Raw genomic sequence first — 27,002 nt, forward strand, 5'->3', positions numbered from 1 at the left:
TAATCAATGGCATTTACTTTTACTTTCTATTTCAATTTTTTTTGCTCATTTCACTCTGGTGCCTGATGACATTGTACTTCTTTCATCTCCTATTGGATTATAATTCCTCCACTGGTGTTGTTTCATGTCACCTACAACATCATACCCAGCAGTCACTCCTTATTCCATTATGTTTTATTTTTGATGTTTTTATTGGCAAAAAAAACGTTTTACTTCTAATGCCATTCATATATGGCTTAACATGTTTTGTGTATAAAGTCAACAGATTAAATCAACTGCATTTTCGATAGATTGTACTTCCTGAGTCGGAATGTCGCAGAATGCAGATAAAAAGGTAACAAGATGGATTCCATGACCCGATACATTTATCTGATAAACAAGCTATGGCCTCTGCTCTGCCTGTCTTACTTCCTGGTGTATGTGCCAAATCAAATGGCAGTTCTCTGTTGATAATAAAGGCGACTATGACAGAGGGAGTTGGTAAAAGTTGCCTTAACCACTGATACAGGGTCGGATGTGTTTTACCCATCAAATGGTTTATATATTAGGACGGGCTTAGAGTAATCTGATCTAAGATCTGTGGTGAGAGGCAACTTCTTCTTTCAGCATGGCAGGCAGAGACATCAGGTGATTTCTCTGAAACAGTGTTGAGTAGAGTTACAGTCTACCTGTAGATGGCACTGTGGCATTGTTCATCCTTCACTGTAGCCTTTGTGACTGATGGTTTGTCCCTTTCATGATTCTTATCAGGGACTTTCCATTCACAGATGTATTAGTTAACTGAACTTGATGTGGCTATCCCCTCCACACACGTACCAGAACACACTGTGGGAGTGTTAAAGAATTCCAGAACATGGTTCCATCTGGGAGAGAATTGGAGTAATTATTGGTGAACAAAAACATTTGACCTGGTTAGCGATGTAGTTACTTTACATCGATGGTAAAAGAGTTTTCATCTATTATCTACTGCCACTGTATTTCATTTTGCATAAGTGTTTACATAGAGTGAGACAAAAACCCTGGTTGAATGGCAAGATTGTAATGTTCATGACAATAACAAACAGAACCTTTATCAATGTAATGCATCCCACTCAGCGGTATGGAGATGAAAAACCATGTTTACTAGAACTAGTTGATGGGTCAGTGTTTCAGCCATCTCATGATGGAGGATAGATAGACACAAGATGGCTGCATGCTGACCCTCTTACAGGAAAGAGCGTGATACTTAACTCAACACTGTTGGACTCCACCCCTCTCATGTGTGTGTGTGTGTGCACAGTACTTTGCATTGCATTTCCATGCTATATTTGTTTATTGCCCTGTTTTCAATGTGATGCTATAAGATAATTGAATATTAAATGGAGGTAGATCCAACACGATGCACCTACTTCTATGGGTTACATCCAGTATGCCAAGTAAAGCTCCATAGACCTTAGCCTGAGTTACATGTAGCTCTATTGTGTCATCCTCCCAAACCACAGTAAACTCTCTGAGAATAGGCCAATAACTAAACCTACAGCAGCAGTTTGCTGCAAGACCTTCCTGTATTTAGGTCTGCCACAATACACTTGCAGTATCTAGACTGGCTTGTCTTAAAAGGATTTATTGTCACAGAGACACTGAGATTTGTCTTTTTCCTTTATCCCAATACATCTGATATACTGTTTGCCAAAGAAGGACCTGTCAAATTTCAGATGTGGGGAACTACATCATCTACATAAACCTGTCAAAGATTAAGCTGTCTTCCAATTTATAAGTCTAGTCATAAATAATACAGGGTCATTCTAAACAGGGTTAGGACGTCCATTTAGGTGGCCTCTTACTGTACGTTTCTGCATTGACTCCATTGACTGTCATCCAACATTGTTGTCTGTTTCAGAATACCGTTTTCAATTAGTTAACTTCTCTGACACTCAGGATTGAGTATTGCTTCTCAATCTCATGTGTGTATGTTTGTCTATGTCCTCATTTGCCCCTACAACAAATAGATGGCATGTTTTCATGACACATTGATACTGAAACCAGTGTTAGGAGTGTTGCTGTTTGGGATGCTGCCTGTTCACATACAATATCTCAGTGTAACAGAGAGATACAGCAGTAACAGAACAGAGATGAAGAAGAGCCTCCAACTGGCAAGTGTCTTGACTCACATTTTCAACCTCTCCCTGACCGGGTCTGTAATACCTACATGTTTCAAGCAGACCACCATAGTCCCTGTGCCCAAGAATGCGAAGGTAACCTGCCTAAATGACTACCGCCCCGTAGCATTCATGTCGGTAGCCATGAAGTGCTTTAAAATGCTGGTCATGGCTCACATTAACACCATCATCCCGGAAACCCTCCTCCAATTCGCATAGTGCCCCAACAGATCCACAGATGATGCAATCTCAATCGCACTCCACACTGCCCTTTCCCACCTGGACAAAAGGAACACCTATGTAAGAATGCTGTTCATTGATTACAGCTCAGCACTAATCTAAGGACCCTGGGACTGATCACCTCCCTCTGCAACTGGATCCTGGACTTCCTGAAGGGCCACCCCCAGGTGGTAAGGTAGGCAACAACACATCTGCCACACTGATCCTCAACACCGGGGTGTGTGCTTGGTCCCCTCCTGTACTCCCTGTTCACCCATGACTGCGTGGCCAAGCACGACTCCAACACCATTAATAAGTTTGCTGACGACACAACAGTGCTAGGCTTATCATCGACAACGATGAGACGGCCTAAAGGGAGGAGGTCAGAGATCTGGCAGTGTGGTGCCAGGACAACAACCTCTCCCTCAATGTGAGCAAGACAAAGGAGATGATCGTGGACTACAGGAAAAGGAGAGCCGAACAGGCCCCCATTAACATCGACGGGGCTGTAGTGGAGCGGGTCGAGAGTTTCAAGTTCCTTGGTGTCCACATCGCCAACAAACTATCATGGTCCTAACACACCAAGACAGTCGTGAAGAGGGCACGATAAAACCTTTTCCCCCTCAGGAGATTGAAAAGATTTGGCATGGGTCCCCAGATCCTCAAAAAGTTCTACAGCTGCACCATCGAGAACATCCAGTCCACCTGGCCGTGCTGCTGCTCCAGTTTCAACTGTTCTGCCTGCGGCTGTTCTGACCCTGACCTGTTCACCGGATGTGCTACCTGTCCCAGACCTGCTGTTTTCAACTCTCTAGAGACAGCAGGAGCGGTAGAGATACTCTTAATGATCGGCTATGAAAAGCCAACTAACATTTACTCCTGAGGTGCTGACTTGTTGCACCCTTAACAACTACTGTGCTTATTATTATTTGACCATGCTGGTCATTTATGAACATTTGAACATCTTGGTCATGTTCTGTTATAATCTCCACCTGGTACAGCCAGAAGAGGACTAGCCACCCCTCATAGCCTGGTTCCTCTCTAGGTTTCTTCCTAGGTTTTGGCCTTTCTAGGGAGTTTTTCCTAGCCACCGTGCTTCTACACCTGCATTGCTTGCTGTTTGGGGTTTTAGGCTGGGTTTCTGTACAGTACTTTGAGATATCAGCTGATGTAAGAAGGGCTATATAAATAAATGTGATTTGATCCTGACCGGTTGCATCATCGCCTGATATGGCAACTGCTCTGCATCCGACCAGAGGGTAGTGCGTACGGCCCAATACATCACTGGGGCCAAGCTTCCGCCCATCCAGGACCTATATACTAGGCGATGTCAGAGGAAGGCCCAAAAAATTGTCAAAGACTCCAGTCACCCAAGTCATAGACTGTTCTTTATGCTACCGCACGGCAAGCGATACCGGAGTGCCAAGTCTAGGTCCAAAAGGCTCCTTAACAGCTTCTACCACCAAGCTATAAGACTGCTGAACAATTAATTAAATTCCTCCCCAATTTTCGTGGTATCCAATTGCTAGTAGTTACTATCTTGTCTCATCGCTACAACTCCCGTACGGGCTCCGGAGAGACGAAGGTCGAAAGCCATGCGTCCTCCGAAACACAACCCAACCAAGCCGCACTGCTTCTTAACACAGCGCGCCTCCAACCCGGAAGCCAGCCGCACCAATGTGTCAGAGGAAACAACGTGCACCTGGCTCCCTTGGTTAGCGCGCACTGCGCTGGTGCGCGATGAGACAAGGATATCCCTACCGGCCAAACCCTCCCTAACCTGGACGACGCTAGGCCAATTGTGCATCGCCCCACGGACCTCCCGGTTGCGGCCGGCTGCGACAGAGCCTGGGCGCGAACCCAGAGTCTCTGGTGGCGCAGCTAGCGCTGCGATGCAGTGCCCTAGACCACTGCGCCACCCGGGAGGCCTATTGTCTTACTTTTTATTTATTTTTTACTTTAATTTGTTTAGTAAATATTTTCTTAACTCTATTTCTTGTAAGTAAGTATTTCAAGGTAAGGTCTACACCTGTTGTATTAGGCACGTGACAAATAACATATGATTTGATTTGGTGCTGATGACTGACTCTGACCATGAAAACTGATCTGCATCACTCTCTAGAGATTCCATTTCAAGGGGCATGTGAGTAATGTTAAAAGTTGACAGAAATCTTTGATGTCCTATATGCACTGGAATGTCAATGATTGCATGATTTCAGTAAAATGTAATTGAAAGTATACTGTGTAATCCAGGGGTGCGACTTTGGTTTTAGAAGTGGGAGGGATTTTCTTTATTTGAGTCGAATAAACACTCCAAACAGCCTACCCGACCTCTCGGAGGCATCCGCATGGTCCTAAAGCACACCGTGGCCTCGTTTTGTATCACATTCCAATTATAAAACTGGGGGGGACAAAAATGCACTTTCAGAATCCACAATGAAAGCTGTGCCCCTGGAGTAATCAAAAAAGTTTGCTATAAGATATTATTTTTTCATATATAGTAAATAAGAAAAAATTAAAGGTGTACGGTTTTCATTCACTGACCTTTAGTTTCTCACTACATTTGAACCCGAACGAGCTCTCTGACGACACATTATCGAAGACACATTATCTTGAGTTGCAATAAGCCATCAAAGTTAATAGTGAAAATATCTAGGCCCCCAACCCCAGGCACAATGAGAACACTGTTTCGGTCCTAATCGTTGACTGACTACACACAACTTACTTTCAGTTTCGTAAGTCAACTGCTGCTTAGTTCCACCCAGATTCTAATGATGCTTGAGCTGGCTAAATTCTCATTGGCTCAAAAACGATATACTCGTTTTAACTTGGTGCTAAATATGTTTCATCATCAGCCTTACGCTCAGGAGAGTGAGGTTGGTTGTGAGGTTGTTAGAGAGAACCTTCATATAAACCGTCATGGGAGAGAACACATAGGCCAACTTCAGAATTGACAAACGTCAACATGAAGGGTTTTGTCTTGCTGGTGCTGGGAATAGGACTTCTTCACACAGCATCTGCTGGTCAGTAGAAAGTTATTTGAGATTTTACAAAAATAGTTATGTAGGTCATTTATTTAAGGCCTATGCTTAAATGGATACTACGGGATTTTGGCAATGAAGTTCTATATCCAGTGGTATAAAGTACTTAAGTAAAAATACTTTAAAGAACTACTTAAGTCGTTTTTTGTGGGTAGCTGTACTTTACTATTTATATTTACTTTTACTTCACTACATTCCTAAAGAAAATAATGTACTTTTTACTCCATACATTTTCCCTGACACCCAAAAGTACTATACATTTTGACAGGGACATGGTCTGATTCACACTTTGAAATGGTTTATACTATTGATATTTAAGTACATTTTAGCAATTCCATTTACTTTTAATACTTAAGTATATTTCAAACCAAATAATTTTAGACTTTTACTCAAATAGTATTTTACTGGGTGACTTTCACTTTTACTTGAGTCATTTTCTATTTAGGTATCTTTACTTTTACTCAAGCAGAACAATTTAGTACTTTTTCCACCACTGCTTATATCCTCGGAGCCAGATTAACTCGTGTATATCATTTTTATGTACGACTCTGCATGCAGTTTGAAGGAAGTTGCTGACTAGCGTCAGCGCGGCAACTGGAAGTCTATGGCAACAGATAGTCATTGCGCTAACGCTAGTTACCATTGGCTCTAGCTTCATTCGTACTGGATGCAGATACATAAAAATGGTATCCATGAGTTCACCTGACTCTGGGGAAGTATATAAAAGATAATTGCAAAAATCTCAAAGTAATTCTATGTGCCTATGTATTTACTTATTATTGTTACATTAAGCTAAATACTTTTAGACCTTGCAAGCTTTTTCTTCAAATCAATGACAGATTTCGATTTAAAAAAAAACTTTATTCTGATAATATAATTTCAGCAAACTTTTGCTAGTTAGACAATGAGGCTTATTATGACCGCAAAGTACACAGTGCTGAGGAAGTGGCAGCCCTGGCAGTGGGCACACACACTGGTTGAATCAACGTTGTTTCCACGTAATTTCAGTTAAATTATGTAATACGTGGAATAGACGTTGAATTGAAGTCTGTGCCCAGAGGGAGACAGTAGCATTTACATTGAAATAAACTGATATGAATCACAATGATGCACTGAGTTTTAGAAAGCTTGTTGAACAATGAATAGTCTACTACAGCCGAGGTTTATGTTCTTCATTCCTAGAAAACATGTTTATTAATGGATTTATACAATATGGACATCAGAAGAACAAAATTGTATCTTTAGGTGATTTGGAATATTCAAAATCACTGTTGGGTCTGCCACCAACATATTGTTTGTTTCACTACGGGCTTCTTTGTTGATAGTGTTGAATTTAGTTGTGCATAGCAATATGTTTTTGTATTCCTGTACTAGAATTCACTGGAATGTACAAACCTGAAGATTTGCTGTCCTTTAGTTACGTGGTTCTCGCTGTCCTGTCTAGTAGTACCTCGATATGACAATTGCCAAACCTAACTGATCAGATGATAGTGGGTTGGTATAGAGAGAAACTGTTCACCCGAATGAAATCACGTCGTAATAGACGTATGAGCGGTGCGATCATGGCTTGGAAATGTGTACTGTAATTCCAATCTTTTTAAGTTACAGTATGTTCAGTTTCAGTTCCAATCGTTTTGTGATGGTGAAGATGTAGGCTATTATGAAAGTACATACATTTGGCTTACAAGAAAAAAGGTTTGCCATGTTATTTTGCAGTAACATCCTCAAGGTGGCAGTATAATACCAGAAACAAAGCTATTGTGAGGTCTCCTATAGAAGCATCCACTTGCCCATCAAATAAAATTGTATTTGTCACTTGCGCCGAATACAACAGGTGTAGACTTTACCATACCATGCTTACTTGTGAGCCCTTTCCCAACAATTCAGAGTTAGATAATATCATAAGTTAGATAAGAACATTGTAAATAATAACACAAGAGCAATAAAATACACAAGAATGAGGCTATATACAGGGAGTACCAGTACCATATTAATGTACAGGATCAGTACGAGGTAGTTGAGGTAGATATGTATATATAGGCAGGGTAAAGTGACTAGTCATCAGGATGGATAATAATAAGAGTAAGAAAAAAATACTGAGTAGCAGCAGCAGTGGACCTGTGCAGAAATAGTTGTATTTTGTAGTTTTATATGACAATACAAACTTTTCAAATACTCAAGGTAGTCAAATATAGTTTATATAGAGTTTAAACTAAAAGGCAACTATTTGCATTGATATTCAAATACAGGTCTCAGAAAACCAAATAATATTTGAAAGTATTTTGAATATATGCAAGTTATTTGAAAACAAAAATTATTTGATAGCTGCCAAATATTTGATGAAGAACCAAAACTTACAACAGTTAGTTGAATTAGTGTAAATATATAATCAATAGCACTTGGTTTGGAGGGCTCTCAGATATGAATCGTTATATAGTTATATCGTTATATAGCCTTTAGCCTAGAATTAAATAAGAGGAACATGGAATTAACTCAACATTAGAGAAAAGCACTTTTGCAGCTTCCAAATGACTAACCAATATATTTTCATAATGAGTGTGACATAAGGTAATACAGTAACACTTGTCATGAAGTTCTTATACATATGTAGTAACTTTGATAGCAACATTAAAACTGTTCTTGTGCAGGTGTATTACAACTTTTGGATCAACATTTTGTTAGCATGTTGTTACATAAGACTTTGGAAATCACTTTAGAATTGCATAATAATTGAGTTATTACATAAGTGGAATAAGGAACCGTCACTATTCCTCTTGCGTACAGTAGTTACAAAAACGTTCAGCGTATTGCTATGCAATTAAAATGCAACTACCAAAGTATTCTGTAACAACAGGCAAATTCTGTAACAACAGGCAAACTGCCTTCCTGAATCAACTACAGTCAAGTTAGGTGTAAAATCATGTCAGTTTGTATTCTGAGTAAACTATCCCATTAAATATGGTACAGTGTGTGTTTGAAACAAGAACACTTGTGCTCAGATGACAAAGAGGTTCAAAGTTGTTTTAGCTAAGCATCCATTTTGCTGTTTGCAATTGGCTTTGAATTACTCTTCCGTTTTTTCAGGGATCATAAAATGTATTGCAGCTTTCAAGCTTTTCAGTGGCATGTTGAAAGAGTCATACAGTAGTTGAGTGTTACAACTTATTTATACGTATCTGTACAAAATATCTTTGGTTAATTGGTTTGACTTGATTATGTACATTTGGGGCAATGAACAATCAGAGAATGGATATTTACAAAATGTTCTGATGTAAATGTATTGTGTAGATCAAATATGACTGTCAGATAGATTGGAATAGTATAGGAGATTGTGTGTGGTCTATTCATTTTCTTTCTATCTTCAACAGGCAGTTCCAGATACAGCCCTGTCATTAGTTGAAGAGATTCCCTAAAAACACGCCACTTTGAGAATTTACATAGCAGGTTAGGAGAATTAACGCAGAAAATGCTCTCCTAACCTGTTACGAAAAGTCACTTGTATCGAAGTGGCGTGTTTTTACGGAGTCCTATTAGTTGAAGGTATTCATTTTTTAAAGTAGTTTCTTTCTCAGATCTGTATTCAATTAGTTTAAACAAGTAGTCACTTTCTGAGATCTGTTTCAAATAGTTATAAAAACTAATAATTTTGGGGGGGGGTCTGTATTCAAATTGTTCCCCCGGAAAAATAGTTACTTCCCACAAAGCATAGTTAAAACTAGTTATCCCAGGTTTGGTGTGTGTGTGTATGTGTGGTGTGGTGTGGTGTGTGTGTGTGTAGCGTCAGTATGCTTGTATGTGTGTGTGTGCTATGTGTGTGTGCACGTATTTATTTATCCGTTATTTTACCAGGTAAGTTGACTGAGAACACATTCTCATTTGCAGCAACGACCTGGGGAATAGTTACAGGGGAGAGGAGGGGGATGAATGAGCCAATTGTAAACTGGGGATTATTAGGTGACCGTGATGGTTGAGGGCCAGATTGGGAATTTAGCCAGGACACCGGGGTTAACACCCCTACTCTTACGATAAGTGCCATGGGATCTTTAATGACCTCAGAGAGTCAGGACACCCGTTTAACGTCCCATCCGAAAGACGGCACCCTACACAGAGCAGTGTCCCCAATCACTGCCCTGGGGCATTGGGATCTTTGTTTAGACCAGAAGAAAGAGTGCCTCCTACTGGCCCTCCAACACCACTTCCAGCAGCATCTGGTCTCCCATCCAGGGCCTGACCAGGACCAACCCTGCTTAGCTTCAGAAGCAAGCCATCAGTGGTATGCAGGGTGGTATGCTGCTGGATACGTATGTAGTGTATGTGGGTTTTTGTGAGTGTCAGTGTAAGTGAGTGTGTTTGTGTGTAGAGTCTTGTGAGTGTGTGCAATATAGGATCAATGCAGATAGTCTGGGAAACATGTTGAGATTACAGACTGGGACAAGGCGAAGTTGAAAATGTCTGTGAAAATCAATCAATCAAATGTATTTATAAAGCCCTTTTTTACATAAGCAGATGTCACAACGTGCTTTTACAGAAACACAGCCTAAAACCCCAAACAGCAAGCAATGCTGATGTAGAAGCACAGTGGCTAAGAAAAACTCCCATGAAAGGCAGGGACCTAGGAAGAAACCTAGAGAGGAACCAGGCTCTGAGGGGTGGCCAGTCTTCTTTTGGCTGTGCCGGGTGGAGATTATAAGAGTACATGGCCATTAAGGCCAGATTGTTCAAGACGTTCAAACGTTCATAAATGACCAGCAGGGTAAAATAATAATCACAGTGGTTGTAGAGGGTGCAACAGGTCAGCACCTCAGGAGTAAATGTCAGTTGGCTTTTCATAGCTGAAGACACTGTCCAGCTGACCTGCGCATGCTCTGAGAATGTACTTTTGTATTCCATCTGGCCCAGCGGCTTTGCGAGTGTTAACCTGTTTAAAAGTTTTACATCGGCCTATAGCTATCAAGGCACAAGACGAGACCTAGATGCAGACACAGGAGGCAGATGGTTAGAGTCTTTGATATTTATTAACAATCCAAAAGGGGTAAGCAAGAGAATGGTCGTGGACAGGCAAAAGGTCGAAATCAGTTCAGAGTTCAGGAGGTACAGAGTGGCAGGCAGGCTCGAGGTCAGGGCAGGCAGAATGGTCAGGCAGGTGGGAATGGAGTCCAGAAAACAGGCAAGGGTCAAAACCAGGAGGACTAGCAAAAGAGAAATAGAAAGCAGGAGCAGGGGAAAACACGCTGGTTGACTTGAAAACATGCAAGACGAACTGGCACAGAGGAAACAGGTCTGAGACAGGAAACACAGGGATAAATACACTTGGGAAAAGCGGAAAATAAGCGACACCTGGAGGGGGTGGAGACAAACACATGAAACAGATCAGGGCGTGACAATAGCTTGTTCAGAGTAACAACACTGGGGTGCTACTGACATATTCAGAAAAGAGGCTAAACAGCCAATCTAAAAACTAAAATATATTTTGATTTGTTTCACACTTTTTGGGTTACTACATGATTCCAAATGTGTTATTTCATAGTTTTGATGTCTTCACTATTATTCTACAATGTAGGAAATAGTAAAAATAAAGAAAGCCCTTGAAAGAGTAGGTGTGTCCAAACTTTTGACTGGTACTGTATATATTAGACACTGATTCCAGATCATTCTCTTGATAAAACGTTCTTGGTTCTCCATGTCTGGTACACAACATGTGTAATATCTAAGGGTTACATGCTGTCTAAGAAACTTTCCTTATAAATGTCATCCTGCAGTTGAACAAAAACAACTATTTAGGTACAAAGTAAAATTGTTCAAAGTAATATTTAATGAACAACCAGTTTATTAAACAGTAGTGTGGAGAAACTAAAAAGTGAAATGAGAAAATGTAAAGCTCTGTCTAGTTTACATGACTTAGATTATCTTTTTTTCCCCTCTAGTGACTCACTCCCTGAAGTATTTCTACACTGCATCCTCTGAAGTTCCCAACTTCCCAGAGTTTGTGGGTGTGGGGATGATGGATGATGTTCAGATGGTTCACTATGACAGCAACAGCCAGAGAGTGGTGTGCAAACAGGACTGGATGAACAAGCAGCCAGACACGCAGTACTGGGAGAGGGAGAAAGTGAATTTATTGGGTTCCCAGCTGATTTTCAAAGTCGACATCAATACTCTAAAGCAGCGTTTTAACCAAAGTGGAGGTAAGTCTTTCATCTTAAATTCATCTGATCAGTTGTGTTTGTGTAAACTGTCAAAATTACTTATTCTAGGAGACAAGAATTAATCAGGATTAGAGAATGTATCACTAAAGTTGCAGATCCACCCACACAGCTACTCAGCCAGGCACACAACTGACTGATTAGGCGCTGCCAAACGTCACATCGATAGCTAAAATGACGGGCTATCTAGATTCAACCCTGCCTGTCAGGATATTGATGTTTATGAATGGGTTTTTCCAGACCCAAACAGAGATGTAGTGGAGGGTAAATGCACTTAAATGCCGTTTACTCACCATCTTATTTGTGAAATAGCGTTTACTCACCTTTGTTAATTATAACCTACCCTCTTATTATTGCGTTCCCCGTGTTAATAAACTCCCAGAAAGCTTGATCTGTGTTCTAATCGCGCCTACCTCTGCGAATGAGTGGAATCATGAATGATTCAAGAATGCTCATTATGTTCGCCTGCTACCCCGGATTTGCCATCTTAGCAGCGCTTTCAATCACCACTCTGTCCAATGAGAAACTCCGCCCACGACAGTCTGAGAGGTGAAACGAATTACCTCAGCCCAGACCTACAGAGGCAAGTAGCAGAGAGATGCCACTGACAATGGGAATTATTTTAACTTCCCTTGACTCCTGCTGTGTCAACAGACATCCCCCAAAAACAAAACCCTTGTGAATCTCGGAAAATGAGTACAACGGTTAAATAGTCACTGATATTTCAGTCAGCTAGCTACAGTAGGTAGCTCAAGGGCTCTGGTTATGAGTGTCACACCCTGACCTTAGAGAGTCTTTTTATGTCTGTATTTGGTTTGGTCAGGGTGTGATTTGGGTGGGCATTCTATGTTCTGTTTTCTATGTTTTGGCCAGGTATGGTTCTCAATCAGGGACAGCTGTCTATCGTTGTCTCTGATTGGGAATCATACTTAGGCAGCCTTTTTTCCCTTTTGTCATTCTTGGAAGTTGTCTTTGTTAGGGGCACTATAGCCCTTGTAAGCTTCACAGTCGTTCCTTTGTTTCTTGTTTTGTTGGCGACATTAATAATAAAATAAAATGTACGCTCACCACGCTGCACCTTGGTCATTTCCTAACGACGGCCGTGACAATTAGCCATGTAGCTACACTGAACAAAAATATAAACGCAACATGTAAAGTGTTGGTCCCATGTTTCATGAGCTGAAATAAAAAGTCCCATAAATGTTCCATATGCACAAAAAGCTTATTTCTCTCTAATTTTGTGCACAAATTTGTTTACATCCCTGTTAGTGAGCATTTTGCCTTTGCCAAGATAATCCATCTACCTGTCAGGTGTGGCATATCAAGAAGCTGATGAAACAGCATGATCATCACACAGGTGCACCTTGTGCTGGGGACAGTAAAACGGCAATCTAAAATTTGCAGTTGTGTCACACAACACAATGCCACAGATGTCTCAAATTTTGAGGGAGCGTGCAATTGGCATGCTGACTGCAGGAATTGGCATGCTGACTGCAGGAATGTTCACCAGAGCTGTTGCCTGAGAAATTAATGTTAATTTCTCTACCATAAACCACTTCCAACATCGTTGGTGGCGGTGGGGTTATGGTATGGGCAGGCATAAGCTACGGGAAACAAACACAATTTGAATGCACAAAAATACCGTGACTAGATCCTGAGGCCCATTGTATGTATCTGTGACCAACAGATGCATATCTGTATTCCCAGTCATGTGAAATCCATAGATTAGGGCCTAATGAATTTAATTGACTGATTTCATCATATATCAAGAAGTCAGTAAAATCAATAAAATTGTTGCATGTTGCATGTATATTTTTGTTCAGTATACGGTGCATTCGGAAAGTGTTCAGACCCCTTGACGTTTTCCAAACTTTGTTACATTACAGCCTTATTCTAAAATGGATTAAATAAATAAAAATCTTCAGCAATCTACACACAATACCATAATGACAAAGAGAAATCAGGTGTAATTTTTTTTTAACCAAATCTATTAAAAACAGAAAACAGAAGTCGGAAGTTTACATACACCTTAGCCAAATACATTTACTCAGTTTCACATTCCTGACATTTTAATCCGAGTAAAAATTCCCTGTTTCAGGTCAGTTAGGCTCACCACTTCATTTTCAGAATGTGAAATGTCAGAATAATAGTAGAGAGAAGGATTTATTTCAGCTTTTATTTCTTTCATCACATTCCCAGTGGGTCAGAAGTTTACATACACTCAATTAGAATTTGGTAGCATTGCCTTTAAATTGTTTAACTTGGGTTAAACGTTTTGGATAGCCTTCCCACAATATGTTGGGTGAATTTTGGCCCATTCCTCCTGACAGAGCTGGTGTAACTGAGTCAGGTTTGTAGACCTCCTTGCTCGCACACACTTTTTCAGTTCTGCCCACACATTTTCTATAGTATTGAGGTCCGGGCTTTGTGTTGGCCAATCCAATACCTTGGCTTTGTTGTTCTTCAGCCTTTTTGCCACAACTTTGGAAGTATGCTTGGGGTCATTGTCTATTTTGAAGACCCATTTGCGACCAAGCTTTAACTTCCTGACTGACGACTTGAGATGCTGCTTCAAAATAGCCACATAATTTTCCTACCCCATGATGCCATCTATTTTGTGAAGTACACCAGTCCCTCTTGCAGCAAAGCACCCCCACAACATGATGCTGCCACCCCCGTGCTTCACGGTTGGGATGGTGTTCTTCGGCTTGCAAGCCTCCCCCTTTTCCCTCCAAACATAACGATGGTTATTATGTTTAAACAGTTCTATTTTTATTTCATCAGACCAGAGGACATTTCTCCAAAAAGTATTATCTTTGTCCCCATGTGCAGTTGCAAACCATAGTCTGGCATTTTTATGGCGGTTTTGGAGCAGTGGCTTCTTCCTTGCTGAGCGGCCTTTCAGGTTATGTCGATATAGGACTCGTTTTACTGTGGATATAGATACTTTTGTACCCGTTTCCTCCAGCATCTTCACAAGGTTCTTTGCTGTTCTGGGATTGATTTGCACTTTTTGCACTTTTTGCACCAAAGGACGTTCATCTCTAGGAGACAGAACACATCTCCTTCCTGAGTGGTATGATGGCTGCGTGGTCCCATGATGTTTATACTTGCGTACTGTGATTTGTATAGATGAATGTGGTACCTTCATGTGTTTGGATATTGCTCCCAAGGATGAACCAGACTTGTGGACATCTACAAAATTTTTCTGAGGTCTTGGCTGATTTCCCCATGATGTCAAGCAAAGAGGCACTGAGTTTGAAGGTAGGCTTTGAATTAGATCCACAGGAACACCTCCAATTGACTCAAATTATGTCAATTAGCCTATCAGATTCTTCTAAAGCCATAACATTTCCTGGAATTTTCTGGAAGCTGTTTAACGGCACAGTCAACTTGTGTATGTAAACTTCTGACCCATTGGAATTGTGATACAGTGAAATAATGTCTGTAAACAATTGTTGGAAAAATTACTTGTGTCATGCACAAAGTAGATTTCCTAACCGACTTGCAAAACTATAGTTTGTTAACAAGAAATTTGTGGAGTGGTTGAAAAACGAGTTAATGACTCCAATCTAAGTGTATGTAAACTTCCGACTTCAACTGTAAGTATTTAGACCCTTTTCTATGAGACTTGAAATTGAGCTCAAGTGCTATCTGTTACCATGTATCATCTTTGAGATGTTTCTACAACTTGATTGGAGTCCACCTGTGGTAAATTCAATTGATTGGACATGATTTGGAAAGGCACACAACTGTCTCTATAAGGTCCCACAGTTGACAATACATGTCAGTGCAAAATCCAAGCCATGTGGTCAAAGGAATTGTCCGTAGAGCTCTGAGACAGGATTGTGTTGAGGCACAGATCTGGGGAAGGGTACCAAAAAAATTCTGCAGCATTGAAGGACCCCAAGAATATAGTGGCCATCATGCTTAAATGGAAGAAGTTTGGAACCAACAAGACTCTTCCTAGAGCTGGCCGCCAGGCCAAACTGAGCAATCGGGGGAGAAGGGCCTAGGTCAGGGAGGTGACCATGAACCCGATGGTCACTGACAGAGCTCTGGAGTTCCTCTGTGGAGATGGGAGAACCTTCCAGAAGGACAACATCTCTGCTGCACTCCACCATTCACACCTTTATGGTAGTGGCCAGATGGAAGCCACTCCTCAGTAAAAGGCACATGACAGCCCGCTTGGAGTTTGCCAAAAGGCACCTAAAAACTTAGACCATGAGAAACAAGATTCTCTGGTCTGATGAAACCAAGATTGAACTCTTTGGCCTGAATGCCAAGCGTCACGTCTGGAGGAAACCTGGCACTATCCCTACGGTGAAGCATGGTGATGGCAGCATCATACTGTAGGGATGTTTTTCAGTGGCAGGGACTGGGAGACTAGGCAGGATCAAGGGAAAGATGAACGGAGCAAAGTACAGAGAGATCCTTGATGAAGTCCGGAGTGCTCTGGAGCAGGTTCTCAGACTGGGGCAAAGGTCCACCTTCCAACAGGACAACCTTAATCGTCTAATTGATACAGAATACAACATTTTAGAGTGAACTAAGGGCCTTTTACACTGTCAGAATTCACTTTCATGTCATGTGTTGGGACAGCTTGTGGTACCTAAAATTTTGTGAAATACAGTATAAAGACAATGTTACTGAGTTACAGTTCATATAAGGAAATCATTCAACATCATCAGTACTGACTTACCACGTATGTACAGTATGTAGTAAATAAGTAGTGAAACACGCATTATTGAGCTGAACTTGTAAGGTCGTGATGAATAGTGTTAAATTCTAAATTATCAGAGTAAGAACTCTATTATTTGAAAGCTTAAACCAAGTTCTTCCCAGAGGGTCAATACAGCTGCAATAGACAAAGACATGTTTACTTTGGTAGTGTACCCACTTTGTGTACCCACTTTGGGTTGAGTCTCCTCATTCTCGCTAAACATTGCATCTTTATTCCTAGGCAGGATACTAAGTGATACGGGCAATACACTTTTCTTTCTCCCTTAACTTATGGCTGCAGGGGCAGTATTGAGTAGCTTGGATGGAAGGTGCAGAGGTGTCCAGAGTAAACAGCCTGCTCCTATGTCATAGTTGCTAATATATGCATATTATTATTATTGGATAGAAAACTCTGAAGTTTCTAAAACTGTTTGAATTATTTCTGAGTGTAACAGAACTCATATGGCAGGCAAAAACCTGAGAAGTTCCACTTCCTTTTTGGATTTTTTCTAGAGGTGCCAGATTTTCAACCAAGCTCTCATTGAAATTACAGCGAGATATTGATGAGTTTACTTCCTACGGCTTCCACTAGATGTCAACAGTCAATACAACTTTGTCTGTTGACTCTAATGTGAAGGGGGGCCGAAGACAGGAATTAGTCACCACTGCCACGATGTGATCACGCATTGAAGAGGCGCATTTACGTGAGAGGGATCTCTGTTCCATCGGTCAACTGAAGTCAATAATTCTCCGGTTGTAACGTTATTCAAGATCTTAACATTCTAAAGATTGAAAAAGATCCAGTACATCGTTTGACATGTTTCTGACTAACGGAACTTTTGGACATTTCGTCACGTTATAGTGGACGCGCTTTGTGACTTTGGTTAGGGCGTTTGGTAAACAATTCCAAAGTAGCTAATTGGACATAAATAACAGACATTATCGAACAAATCAAGCATTTATTGTGGACCTGGGATTCTTAGGACTGCATTCTGATGAAGTTCAAAGGTAAGGAAATATTTATCATGTATTTTCTGGTTTCTGTTGACTCCAAAATGGTGGCTAATTTGGCTATTGTTCTGAGCTCCGTCTCAGATTATTGCATGGTTTATTTTCCGTAAAGTTTTTTTGAAATCTGACACAGCGGTTGCATTAAGGAGAGGTATATCTATAATTCCATGTGTATAACTTCTATTATCTACATTTGATGAGTATCTGTTGAAACGATGTGGCTATGCAAAATCACTTGATGTTTTTGCAACTAGTGAATCTAACGCGCCAATGTAAACTCAAATTCTTTGATATAAATTTAAACTTAAGCAAACATGCATTATTGTGTAACATAAAGTCCTATGAGTGTCATCTGATGAAGATAATCAAAGGTTGGGGATTAATTCTTTGTTTTTTGTGAAAGCCATCTTTCGCTGGAAAAATGGCTGTGCTTATTGTGGTTGTGGTGACCTAACAATCATTTGTAGTGCTTTCCCTGAAAAGCATATTTGAAAATCAGACACTTTGGTGGGATTAACAAGATTACCTTTAAAATGATAAGACACATGTATGAGGAATTTTAATTATGAGATTTCTTCTTTTTGAATTTGGCGCCCTGCACTTTCACTCGCTGTTGTCATATCCCAGTAGCGGGATGGCAGCCATAAAAGGTTAACCCCTTAGTGTTTCTCCACCGGATGTACAACCAGAACCAGCGCATTATGCGTTGGGCGCTTATTGTGCAAAATTATAATTTGGAGATCAGCCACAAAAAGGGTTCTGAAAATGTATTAGCAGATGCTTTGTCTCGTGTGTAAATATGATTTTTGGTATGTTTATAATCAGTCACCAATCAGTCATCAATGAGAAGACACACCACCTCCTGTTTCCATTACCCAATCACAACCCCTTTCCCTTGGTTTAAAAACCCATTCAGTTGTTTTCTCTGGAGCTCAATCTCTGTCATGCATCTCTCTGTAGATCTCTTGTTTTTGCATCTACATGTCAATTTGTCCGTTACCCTGTGAGTATTGTTTTTGTTATGGTGTTTGACTGATTGATGGTGGGTACAGAGGGTACCAAGACAAGTCGCCCATGGGCATACACTACCCGTAGGAATACTTTGTCTAAGAACACTAGTTAGAACTGGGTGGGCCACCCACTGTATTTGTGGTTAGTTAGCTGTTGAAGTAGTCTAGCTTAAGGGTGTTTTTGGATGTTTCTTTCCTTGGGTACAGCTCAGCCCCTTTTCCTGCCCCCCCTTACCGTATGTTTACAAAAAAACATGAGTGTTTGACGGTAATTTAGTTGTCTGTGATTTTTTGTTTCTCACTGTTACGTTTTCACTATACTTTGCATGAGTTGTTACAAGTCTCGTTACCATCCCCCCTAGACTGTCGGGCCAAAGGGATTCGTAACAGTGATGATTGGGGTTGAGGTCAGGTCACATTAAGCTCAGTATAAACCATCACTGGTAGGGCACTGGAACCAATATATACTTCAAAGTACTGCAGAGCTAACAAAGCAAGAGCTTCTTGTTCAATAGTTGCATAGTTTGCCTGACATTGGTTAAACTTACGAGAAAAATAACAAAAACGGGATGATCCACTCCACTCTTGTCCTGCTGCAGTAGAACAGCACCAGCACCTCTGGCACTAGCATCTACCTCAAGTTTAAACGGTTTCTCAAAATCCGGAGCAGCAAGTACAGGGGTATTACATAAGAGTGCTTTAGCAGATTCAAAAGCTACCCGACAATCATGGGACCACTCAAACGCTCTAGCCGGACTGAGCAAATCGGTTAATGGAGCAACTACCGCAGAGAAATTTACAGAAACTACAGTAGTAGCCAACCATCCCTAAAAAGCAGCATAGCTCTCGTCTAGTGGTAGGTGCGGGGAATGCAGTTATAGCCAAGACCTTAGCATCAACAGGGCGCACCTGTCCATGGCCGACCTCTTTGCCGAGATAGGTAACAGTAGCCTTCCCAAACTCGCACTTTGCCAAGTTCAGGGTTAGAGAAGCAGCTGCCAAACGTTCACATACAACCCTTAGAGTTAACATGATCTGACCACTCAGACGAATAAAATCACCAGATCATCAAGATAAGAACTACAATTGGGAACTCCAGCTAATACGGCGTTAACCAGTCGTTGGAAAGTGGCTGGTGCATTCCACATCCCAAAAGCCATGACTGAGTACTGTAGGAAGTTGCCGGGGGTTACAAAGGCAGAAATCTTAGAAGCACGTGAGGTTAACGGAACCTGCCAGTAACCTTTTAAGAGGCCCAACTTAGTTACATAAGTAGCAGCACCAATAGTGTCGATACAGTTGTCCAGTCTGGGTAACGGAAACGAATCTGGCATTGACAGAATTTACCTTTCGATGATCCGTACATAACCTGGACGTACCATCAGGTTTAGGAACCAGAATGCAAGGAGAACTCCAAGGGCTTGAACTTGGCATAGCCAGGTCATTCTCCAACACATATCTCACTTCATCCCTCATTATCTTCCGCTTAGAAGCGTTGACACGATATGGGTGTTGCTTGATAGGGGCAGCATTTCCAATATTAATGTCATGTTCCAACATGTTTGTGCGAGTAGGAACGTCATTAAAGAGACATAGGAAACTGTGTAGCAGCCTCACAATATCGTTGGCCTGTCCATCCGTTAAATGAATCAGACCTGACTGAAGAGACAGCAGCATTTCTGAGTTGTGCAATCTAACGCACTGCTGCTGAGTATTGCGCAACTCTAATCCATCTCCATTAGTATGACAGTCCACTATCATAGCAGTAGAAGCAGAGGAGACCGCAGCACCTTCCTCTGTTTTTGAACTATCTACCTGGGTGATGGGTCAGGTGTGGTATGCTTTCAACATGTTAATGTGGCACACACGAGATTGGCGTTGTCTATCAGGAGTTTGAAGCACATAATCAGTTTCACTTAATTTATTTTCAATTAAATAAGGACCAGAGAAACGAGCTGACAGCGAAGATCCTTGAACAGGCAATAACACCAGTACTTGGTCACCTGGCTGTAGTGGACGAGAAACAGCCTGTTTACCATAGTGTCTTTTCATACTCCTGTGAGGAACACAGAGCTTCCTTTGCGAGAGCACAGGCTTGGTGTAGGCGCTCACGTAAGCGACTAACGTAGTCCAACACATTCTCGTCTCCTGTACACAACTCTTGGGACAAAAACTGTTCTTTAAGAACTTTCATTGGTCCTCTCACTTTGACCAAACGATAGTTCAGCCGGGCTGAAACCTAGGGACTCCTGCACAGTTTCACAAGCAGCAAACAAAACTAGAACTCCCTCATCCCAATCTTTTGCAGATTCCAAACAATATTTACGAAGCATAGACTTCAGTGTCTGATGCCATCGTTAAAGCGCACCCTGAGACTCTGGGTGATATGCACTTGCCACCGGTGCGTAATCGACAAGGATTTTAACACCTGTTTGAAGAGCTTTGATAGGAAATTGGTACCTTGATCACTTTGTACCACCTTAAGTAACCCGAATGTCGTGAAGAATTTAATTAAGGCTTTCCTCACTACCGGAGCAGTAATCGTTCGCAGAGGAATGGCCTCTATCTTGTTGCCATACACAACCGTTAACAAACTGGTTACCCGATTTTGTCTTCGGTAACAGTCCAACACAATCAACCACCACATGTTTGAATGGTTCACCTATGACAGGTATTGGCCAAAGAGGAGCGGGAGGAATAACCTGATTTGGTTTTCCTGTTATCTGACATGTGGCATGTCCGACAGAACTGAGCCACATCTTGTTTTAAACCTGGCCAAAAGCAATGCTGAAGGATCCGATCATAAGTCTTGGTGATTCCTAAATGACCGGACCACTGGTGATCATGAGCAAGGGATAACACATTTTGTCGAAAGGCTGTAGGAATCATTATTTGGTAAACAGCATTCCAATCTCCGCCCGCATCAACATGGGATGTCCATTTACGCATGAGGAGATTACCATCAATGAAGTAAGCCACATTTTTCTTCTTTACCTCTTCCAATGAGACAACACTAGAAAAACATTTAGCAAGCCTGTTGTCAACCTTTTGGTTAGCAATCAGCTGCTCACGAGTGACTGGTAACTATTGCATCAGCAATAAGTTCAACATACTTCAATTCTTCTCTGGGCTGTTTGTCAGAGGTGATCAGCTCCTCAGAGGTATCACACAACCTATCCTCTTGATCAACCTCTTTGAACAGAACAGTGTTCGACAAATCTATCACGTCACCCTCTTGTCGTGCCTGAGCACGAGTGACAGCACAAGTGGGGAACACATGTGGATAACTGTGCCAGCTCATTGGAGAGAGTGGTCACTTTATCCAATACGGGTACTACCTTTCCTCCAGCAATATCGTTACCCATTATAAAGGTCACACCTTTTACTGGCAACAGGACGTACCCCCACTGAATATTCCACTGATTAACTCAGAGTGTACTTTCAAAGTGCAATGGCACTGGGACAAAACCCATTTCAATACCCTGAACTAACACACTGGAACCACAGTATGTATCATCAGATAAGGGCAACACATCAGACAATATAAACGACTGCGCCACACCAGTATCTCTAAGGATTTTAACCGGACGCTGAGACGCTTTGACATTCGCTAGGGACACAAACCCCTCAAATTAACAGTTCATAACTGTGGTCGGGGACTGAGACTTTCAAACTACATTTACCCTGAGGCACCTGTTTCGTTTCAGACCTCACAACCGTACGAATTAGACACCTGTTGGCAACTTGGCACGAAGAGACATCCCTTGTTTATGTTTTAGCAGGAAGCAATCATTAATCATATGTCCCACCTTATTGCAATAGAAACAGGGATGCTCATTTCTGGCGTGCTGAATATACTACTGCTGGGCTAAAATTAGGCAACTCAGTGGCTCTACTCTCAGTATGAGCCGAAAACACGCTATTGTGCGTCAAAACAAACGCGTCTGCCAACACAGACGCTTCTTACAGGGAGGATACTTTCTGTTCGTTTAGGTAAACTACAATGCGTTTTGGTAAGCAATGTTTAAACTCTGCCAACAAGATTAACTCCCGGAGAGAGTTGAAATCAGTTACCTTACTAGCAGCTTGCCATTTATCAAACAGATTTCCCTTGTCTCTAGCAAATTCCACATAAGTCTTACTAGAAGACTTCTTATGAGACCTACATCTGTAAGTATGCCTCAGGCACAAGCTCATAGGCGCGAAAAACAGTAGCTTTGACTACTTCATAATTCAAACTGTCTTCAAGAGGTAGCGCTGACAAAACCTCCTGGGCTTTACCAGTTTATTTACACTGAAGTAATAGGCACCATACCTCTTCAGGCCATTTCTATGCTACGGCTATACGTTCAAAAACAGGAGTCAACCTCTGACTCTGAACAAAGGTACCAAGACAATCTGCCTACTAATGTCAAAAGTGTTGGAAGCTACAGCTGGTGAGGACGCCTCACTAACAGTCACAGCAGGAACGAAGGCTAGCCTCGCTGTCTCTGGCGCATTTTGAACTCTCTGCCTCAATTTTACACATCTCAAACTGGAGAGTCTCGCCTAATTTGGGCTCTCTTCCGCCTCCAGTTGGAACTGTATTGAACGGACATCCCTCCTGGCATCACCGGTTGACTGTGGGGAGAGTGGATCAAAACGGGGCAATGTGGCTGGAGTTCTAGCCTCACCCTCATTCTGACACCGACGGGCTTACAGGAGCAGCAACACCCCTAACAGGGGTAGTAGACTCAGGCAGCGGTAATACAAGCACCTGCTCTTCCAACAAAACGTTTAACACTAGCTGTTTAACCTCCGCCTTAACTAAACTCTGCAGAACCGATACAGAATAATGGTCAGCCAAGGTCTGTAAATCAACTCTACGACATTTGTCAAAAACCTCCCATGAAGGGTTATCCAAAAAGGATTTCAAATCAAAAGTAGCCATCTTGAACTACTACACAAGAGCCAACAAATAGCACTAATGCTACATCAGCTATGACGCTCAACACTGAACTATTCCACTACAACAATTTGCACGAGCGGCATGGTGTCAGTTATGACATATCCCGGACGAGCCCCCACTTATGTTACGAATCCCTTTGGCCCAACAGTCTAGGGGGGGATGGTAACTAGACCCGTAACATAACTCATGCAAAGTTTAATAGTGAAAACATTAACAGTGAGAAACAAAAAACCACAGACAACTGAATTACCGTCAAACACTCATGGTTTATTTGTAAACCAGGGGGGGAAGGAAAAGGGGCTGAGCTGGACCCAAGGAAAGAAACAAATATCCCAAAACACCCCTAAGCTAGACTAGCCTACTTCAACAACAGCTAACTAACTAACCAAAAATACAGAGGGTGGCCCACCCAGTTCTAACTAGTGTTCTTAGACAAAGTATTCCTACAGGTAGTGTATGCCCATGGGCGACTTGTCTTGGTACCCCCTGTTCCCACCATAACAATACTCACAGGGTAACGGCCAAAGTGACATGTAGATGCAAAAACAAGAGATCTACAGAGAGATTGAGCTCCAGAGAAAACAACTGAATGGGATTTTAAACCAAGGGAAAGGGGTTGTGATTGGGTAATGGAAACAGGAGGAGGTGTGTTTTCTCATTGATGACTGATTGGTGACTGATTGGGGAATGATGATTGCCACCTGTGAGGGGAGAAGGAGAGAAAAGAAATACAGACACACACAGGATACACTCACAGGATACCTGTATCCGTAACAATCACTAACCCATGGCTCTCTCCCATTATCAATGCCTGCCATATGTGATAGCTTTGCTTGCACTCCAAGCTTAATTGCACACACTATATACCTTCCTCCTACAGATAACCATTAACCTCTGGTGTAGCCCCTCGGCTATGGCACCCCTCAGGTCTCTATTATGACAAATGAAGTTCATGAAGTTCAGAAACCCAAACCTCTCATCATCAACTCTCTCTGTCTCTGTGGTGAAGGTGTGACATCATCATCACACTGTAGAGGTCTGAGCTGATATCTCTGTTTTATTCCAGTCTGGTTGAACAACTAATACATGATGTTAGAGATTCCACTGGCAGACTGAATCGATGCACAGTGTTGATTATCCTCTCTCCCTCTCTCTCTACCTCCCTCTCAGGTGTGCATGTTTTTCAGAAGATGTATGGCTGTGAGTGGGATGATGAGTCTGGAGCCACGGAGGGGTTTAATCAGTTTGGATATGATGGAGAGGATTTTGTGGCATTGGACCTTAAGACAGAAACATGGACCGCCCCAACACCACAGGCAGTCATTACTAAACACAAGTGGGACAATCTCAGTGCGAATACAAAGCACTGGAAAAACTACCACACCCAAACCTGCATTGAGTGGCTGAAGAAGTATCTGGACTATGGGAAGAGCACTCTGAAGAGGACAGGTACATGGGTACAGGACAGGACATGACATGACATAGCTCGACTTTCACAGGAATTATGTCATGTTTAATTGTTGGGTTAACATTTCACAATCAATTGTTTTTAAGTCACATGGAATTATTGTTTTGAATGACAATATCTTTAAAAACATTTATCATTTAACTGTATTTTTCTCTCTACTGCTACCCTCTCTGTCTTTCTCTCTACTGCTACCCTCTCTGTCTTTCTTTCTACTGTTATCTTCTCTGTCTTTTTCTATCTAATGCTACCCTCTCTGTCTTTCTCTCTACTGCTACCCTCTCTGTCTTTTTCTTTTTACCGCTACACTCTCTGTCTTTTTCTTTTTACTGCTACCCTCTCTTTCTCTCTACTGTTACCCTCACTGTCTTTTTCTCTACTGCTACCCTCTGTCTTTTTCTCTACTGCTACCCTCTGTCTTTTTCTCTACTGTTACCCTCTCTGTCTTTCTCTCTAATGCTACCCTCTCTGTCTTTCTCTTTACTGCTACCCTCTCTGTCTTTCTCTCTACTGTTACCCTCTCTGTCTTTCTCTCTACTGTTACCCTCTCTGTCTTTCTCTCTACTGCTACCCTCTCTGTCTTTCTCTCTACTGTTACCCTCTCTGTCTTTCTCTCTACTGTTACCCTCTCTGTCTTTCTCTCTACTGCTACCCTCTCTGTATTTTTCTCTCCCATCTGTATCTTTGTGTGTCTGTATATTCCCCCTCTCAAAACTACACAAAAACACTCTTCCCTTCCCTCCTTCTCTCTCTCCAGTCCCTCCATCAGTGTCTCTGCTCCAGAAGACCCCCTCCTCTCCAGTGACCTGCCACGCTACAGGTTTTTACCCCAATGGAGTCATGGTGTTCTGGCAGAAAGATGGAAAAGACCAACATGAAGATGTGGAGAATGGAGAGACTCTCCCCAACGATGATGGAACCTTCCAGAAAAGCACCCACCTCAGAGTGACGCCTGAGGAGTGGAAGAACAACAAGTATCAGTGTGTGGTTCAGATCACTGGTATCAAGGAGGACTTCATCAAGGTTCTGACTGAGTCTGAGATCCAGACCAACTGGGGTAAGAGGGAGAAAGATTCAAATATATACTATACCCAACCTCCTATACTATGCCCAATAATCCTCATGTAAGTTCACTCATCTGCTCAGTAAAGCTACCTTTCTGACTGCATGTTCTCATTGACCTCTTGACCTTATATTGACATTGAAGGATGCTGCTTGGAGTTCATTTTAGATGAAAATGTACCATCTAGCACTGTAGTCTGAATGCTCTGTTCTGATGATTACAGATACAAATGAACCAAACGCCATTGGCTCCGCCCCCATCATTGGAGTTGCTGTAGCTCTTCTGGTCATTGTTGTTGCTGTTGTTGGGGTCGTCATGTGGAGGAAGATGAAGAGCGAGGAAGGTGGGAGGGGAGAAATACCTCTTTCTATTGTCTTATGTAGGATACACTATCTTCTTAGATATTATCAGTTGTGCTGTATTTAGTGGTTTAGAAGTAGTAGCCATAGTACTGGTTTACAAGTAATAGTATTGTACAGTGTAGTTAGTGATGGTAGAAGTGTGTTTGATTTGATCTGATTAATGCAGTAGGAATACAGGACTCAGAATACTGTCAAACATGTTCTCTTGTAATATTCCACCAAATCAGAGTCAATAATAACATGATGTTTATCTCTGTTTCAGGTTTTGTTCCAGCCAGCAGTAAGTGGGGACCTTAATATTGTTCACTATTCTAAAAAGATCACAGATTTCTTTGTTTTGTGTTTGACTGTATCCATTTTAGTGTGTGGTTCTCTTTTCCTTGTAGATTGTGATGCTGGTTCAAACTTAATGTGAATTGATGTAGCTACTTAATTAATATGGAAGGTTTTATTTACTCTGAACCATGCAATAGGAACTTGTAAATTAACCTGAACTCATATCTTTCAATCAGTCTCTTTCTAACATTGGTGTTTTGTTTCTGTTTTAGCTGACTGGGACAACTCTGGGAAAGGTCTCCTGAAGACTCAGAGTAAGTCACTTAAAATGTCCTCATATTAATGGCCAAACTAGAGAAACAACCACTACCATTATGGAACATACTGCTACTGTTTAGAATGGGTTTATGTGTGTAACTTATTTTATGTGTTTTAGGAAGGAATGGAAACAACAAACGTTAAACTTCCCAAGAATGTAACATCGTTTGTTTCTCAACAGGACAATGACCCAACACATCTCCAGGCTGTGTAAGGGCTATTTGAC

The 27,002-nt window shown here is 41.6% G+C and overlaps 1 protein-coding gene across 1 annotated transcript; it reads left to right on the plus strand.

Moving 5' to 3' along the window:
• The first annotated feature begins 5,238 nt into the window (after positions 1-5,238).
• LOC120026887 (class I histocompatibility antigen, F10 alpha chain-like) lies at positions 5,239-27,002 on the plus strand. Its single transcript, XM_038971619.1, has 8 exons — positions 5,239-5,380; positions 11,323-11,583; positions 24,463-24,741; positions 25,515-25,814; positions 26,044-26,163; positions 26,445-26,462; positions 26,731-26,772; positions 26,958-27,002. The coding sequence occupies exons 1-8, from the start codon at positions 5,323-5,325 to the stop codon at positions 26,963-26,965; spliced, it is 1,086 nt and encodes a 361-aa protein (XP_038827547.1). The 5' UTR covers positions 5,239-5,322; the 3' UTR covers positions 26,966-27,002.

This window comes from Salvelinus namaycush, chromosome 32 (assembly GCF_016432855.1).
Source record: "Salvelinus namaycush isolate Seneca chromosome 32, SaNama_1.0, whole genome shotgun sequence".
NCBI lineage: Eukaryota > Metazoa > Chordata > Actinopteri > Salmoniformes > Salmonidae > Salvelinus > Salvelinus namaycush.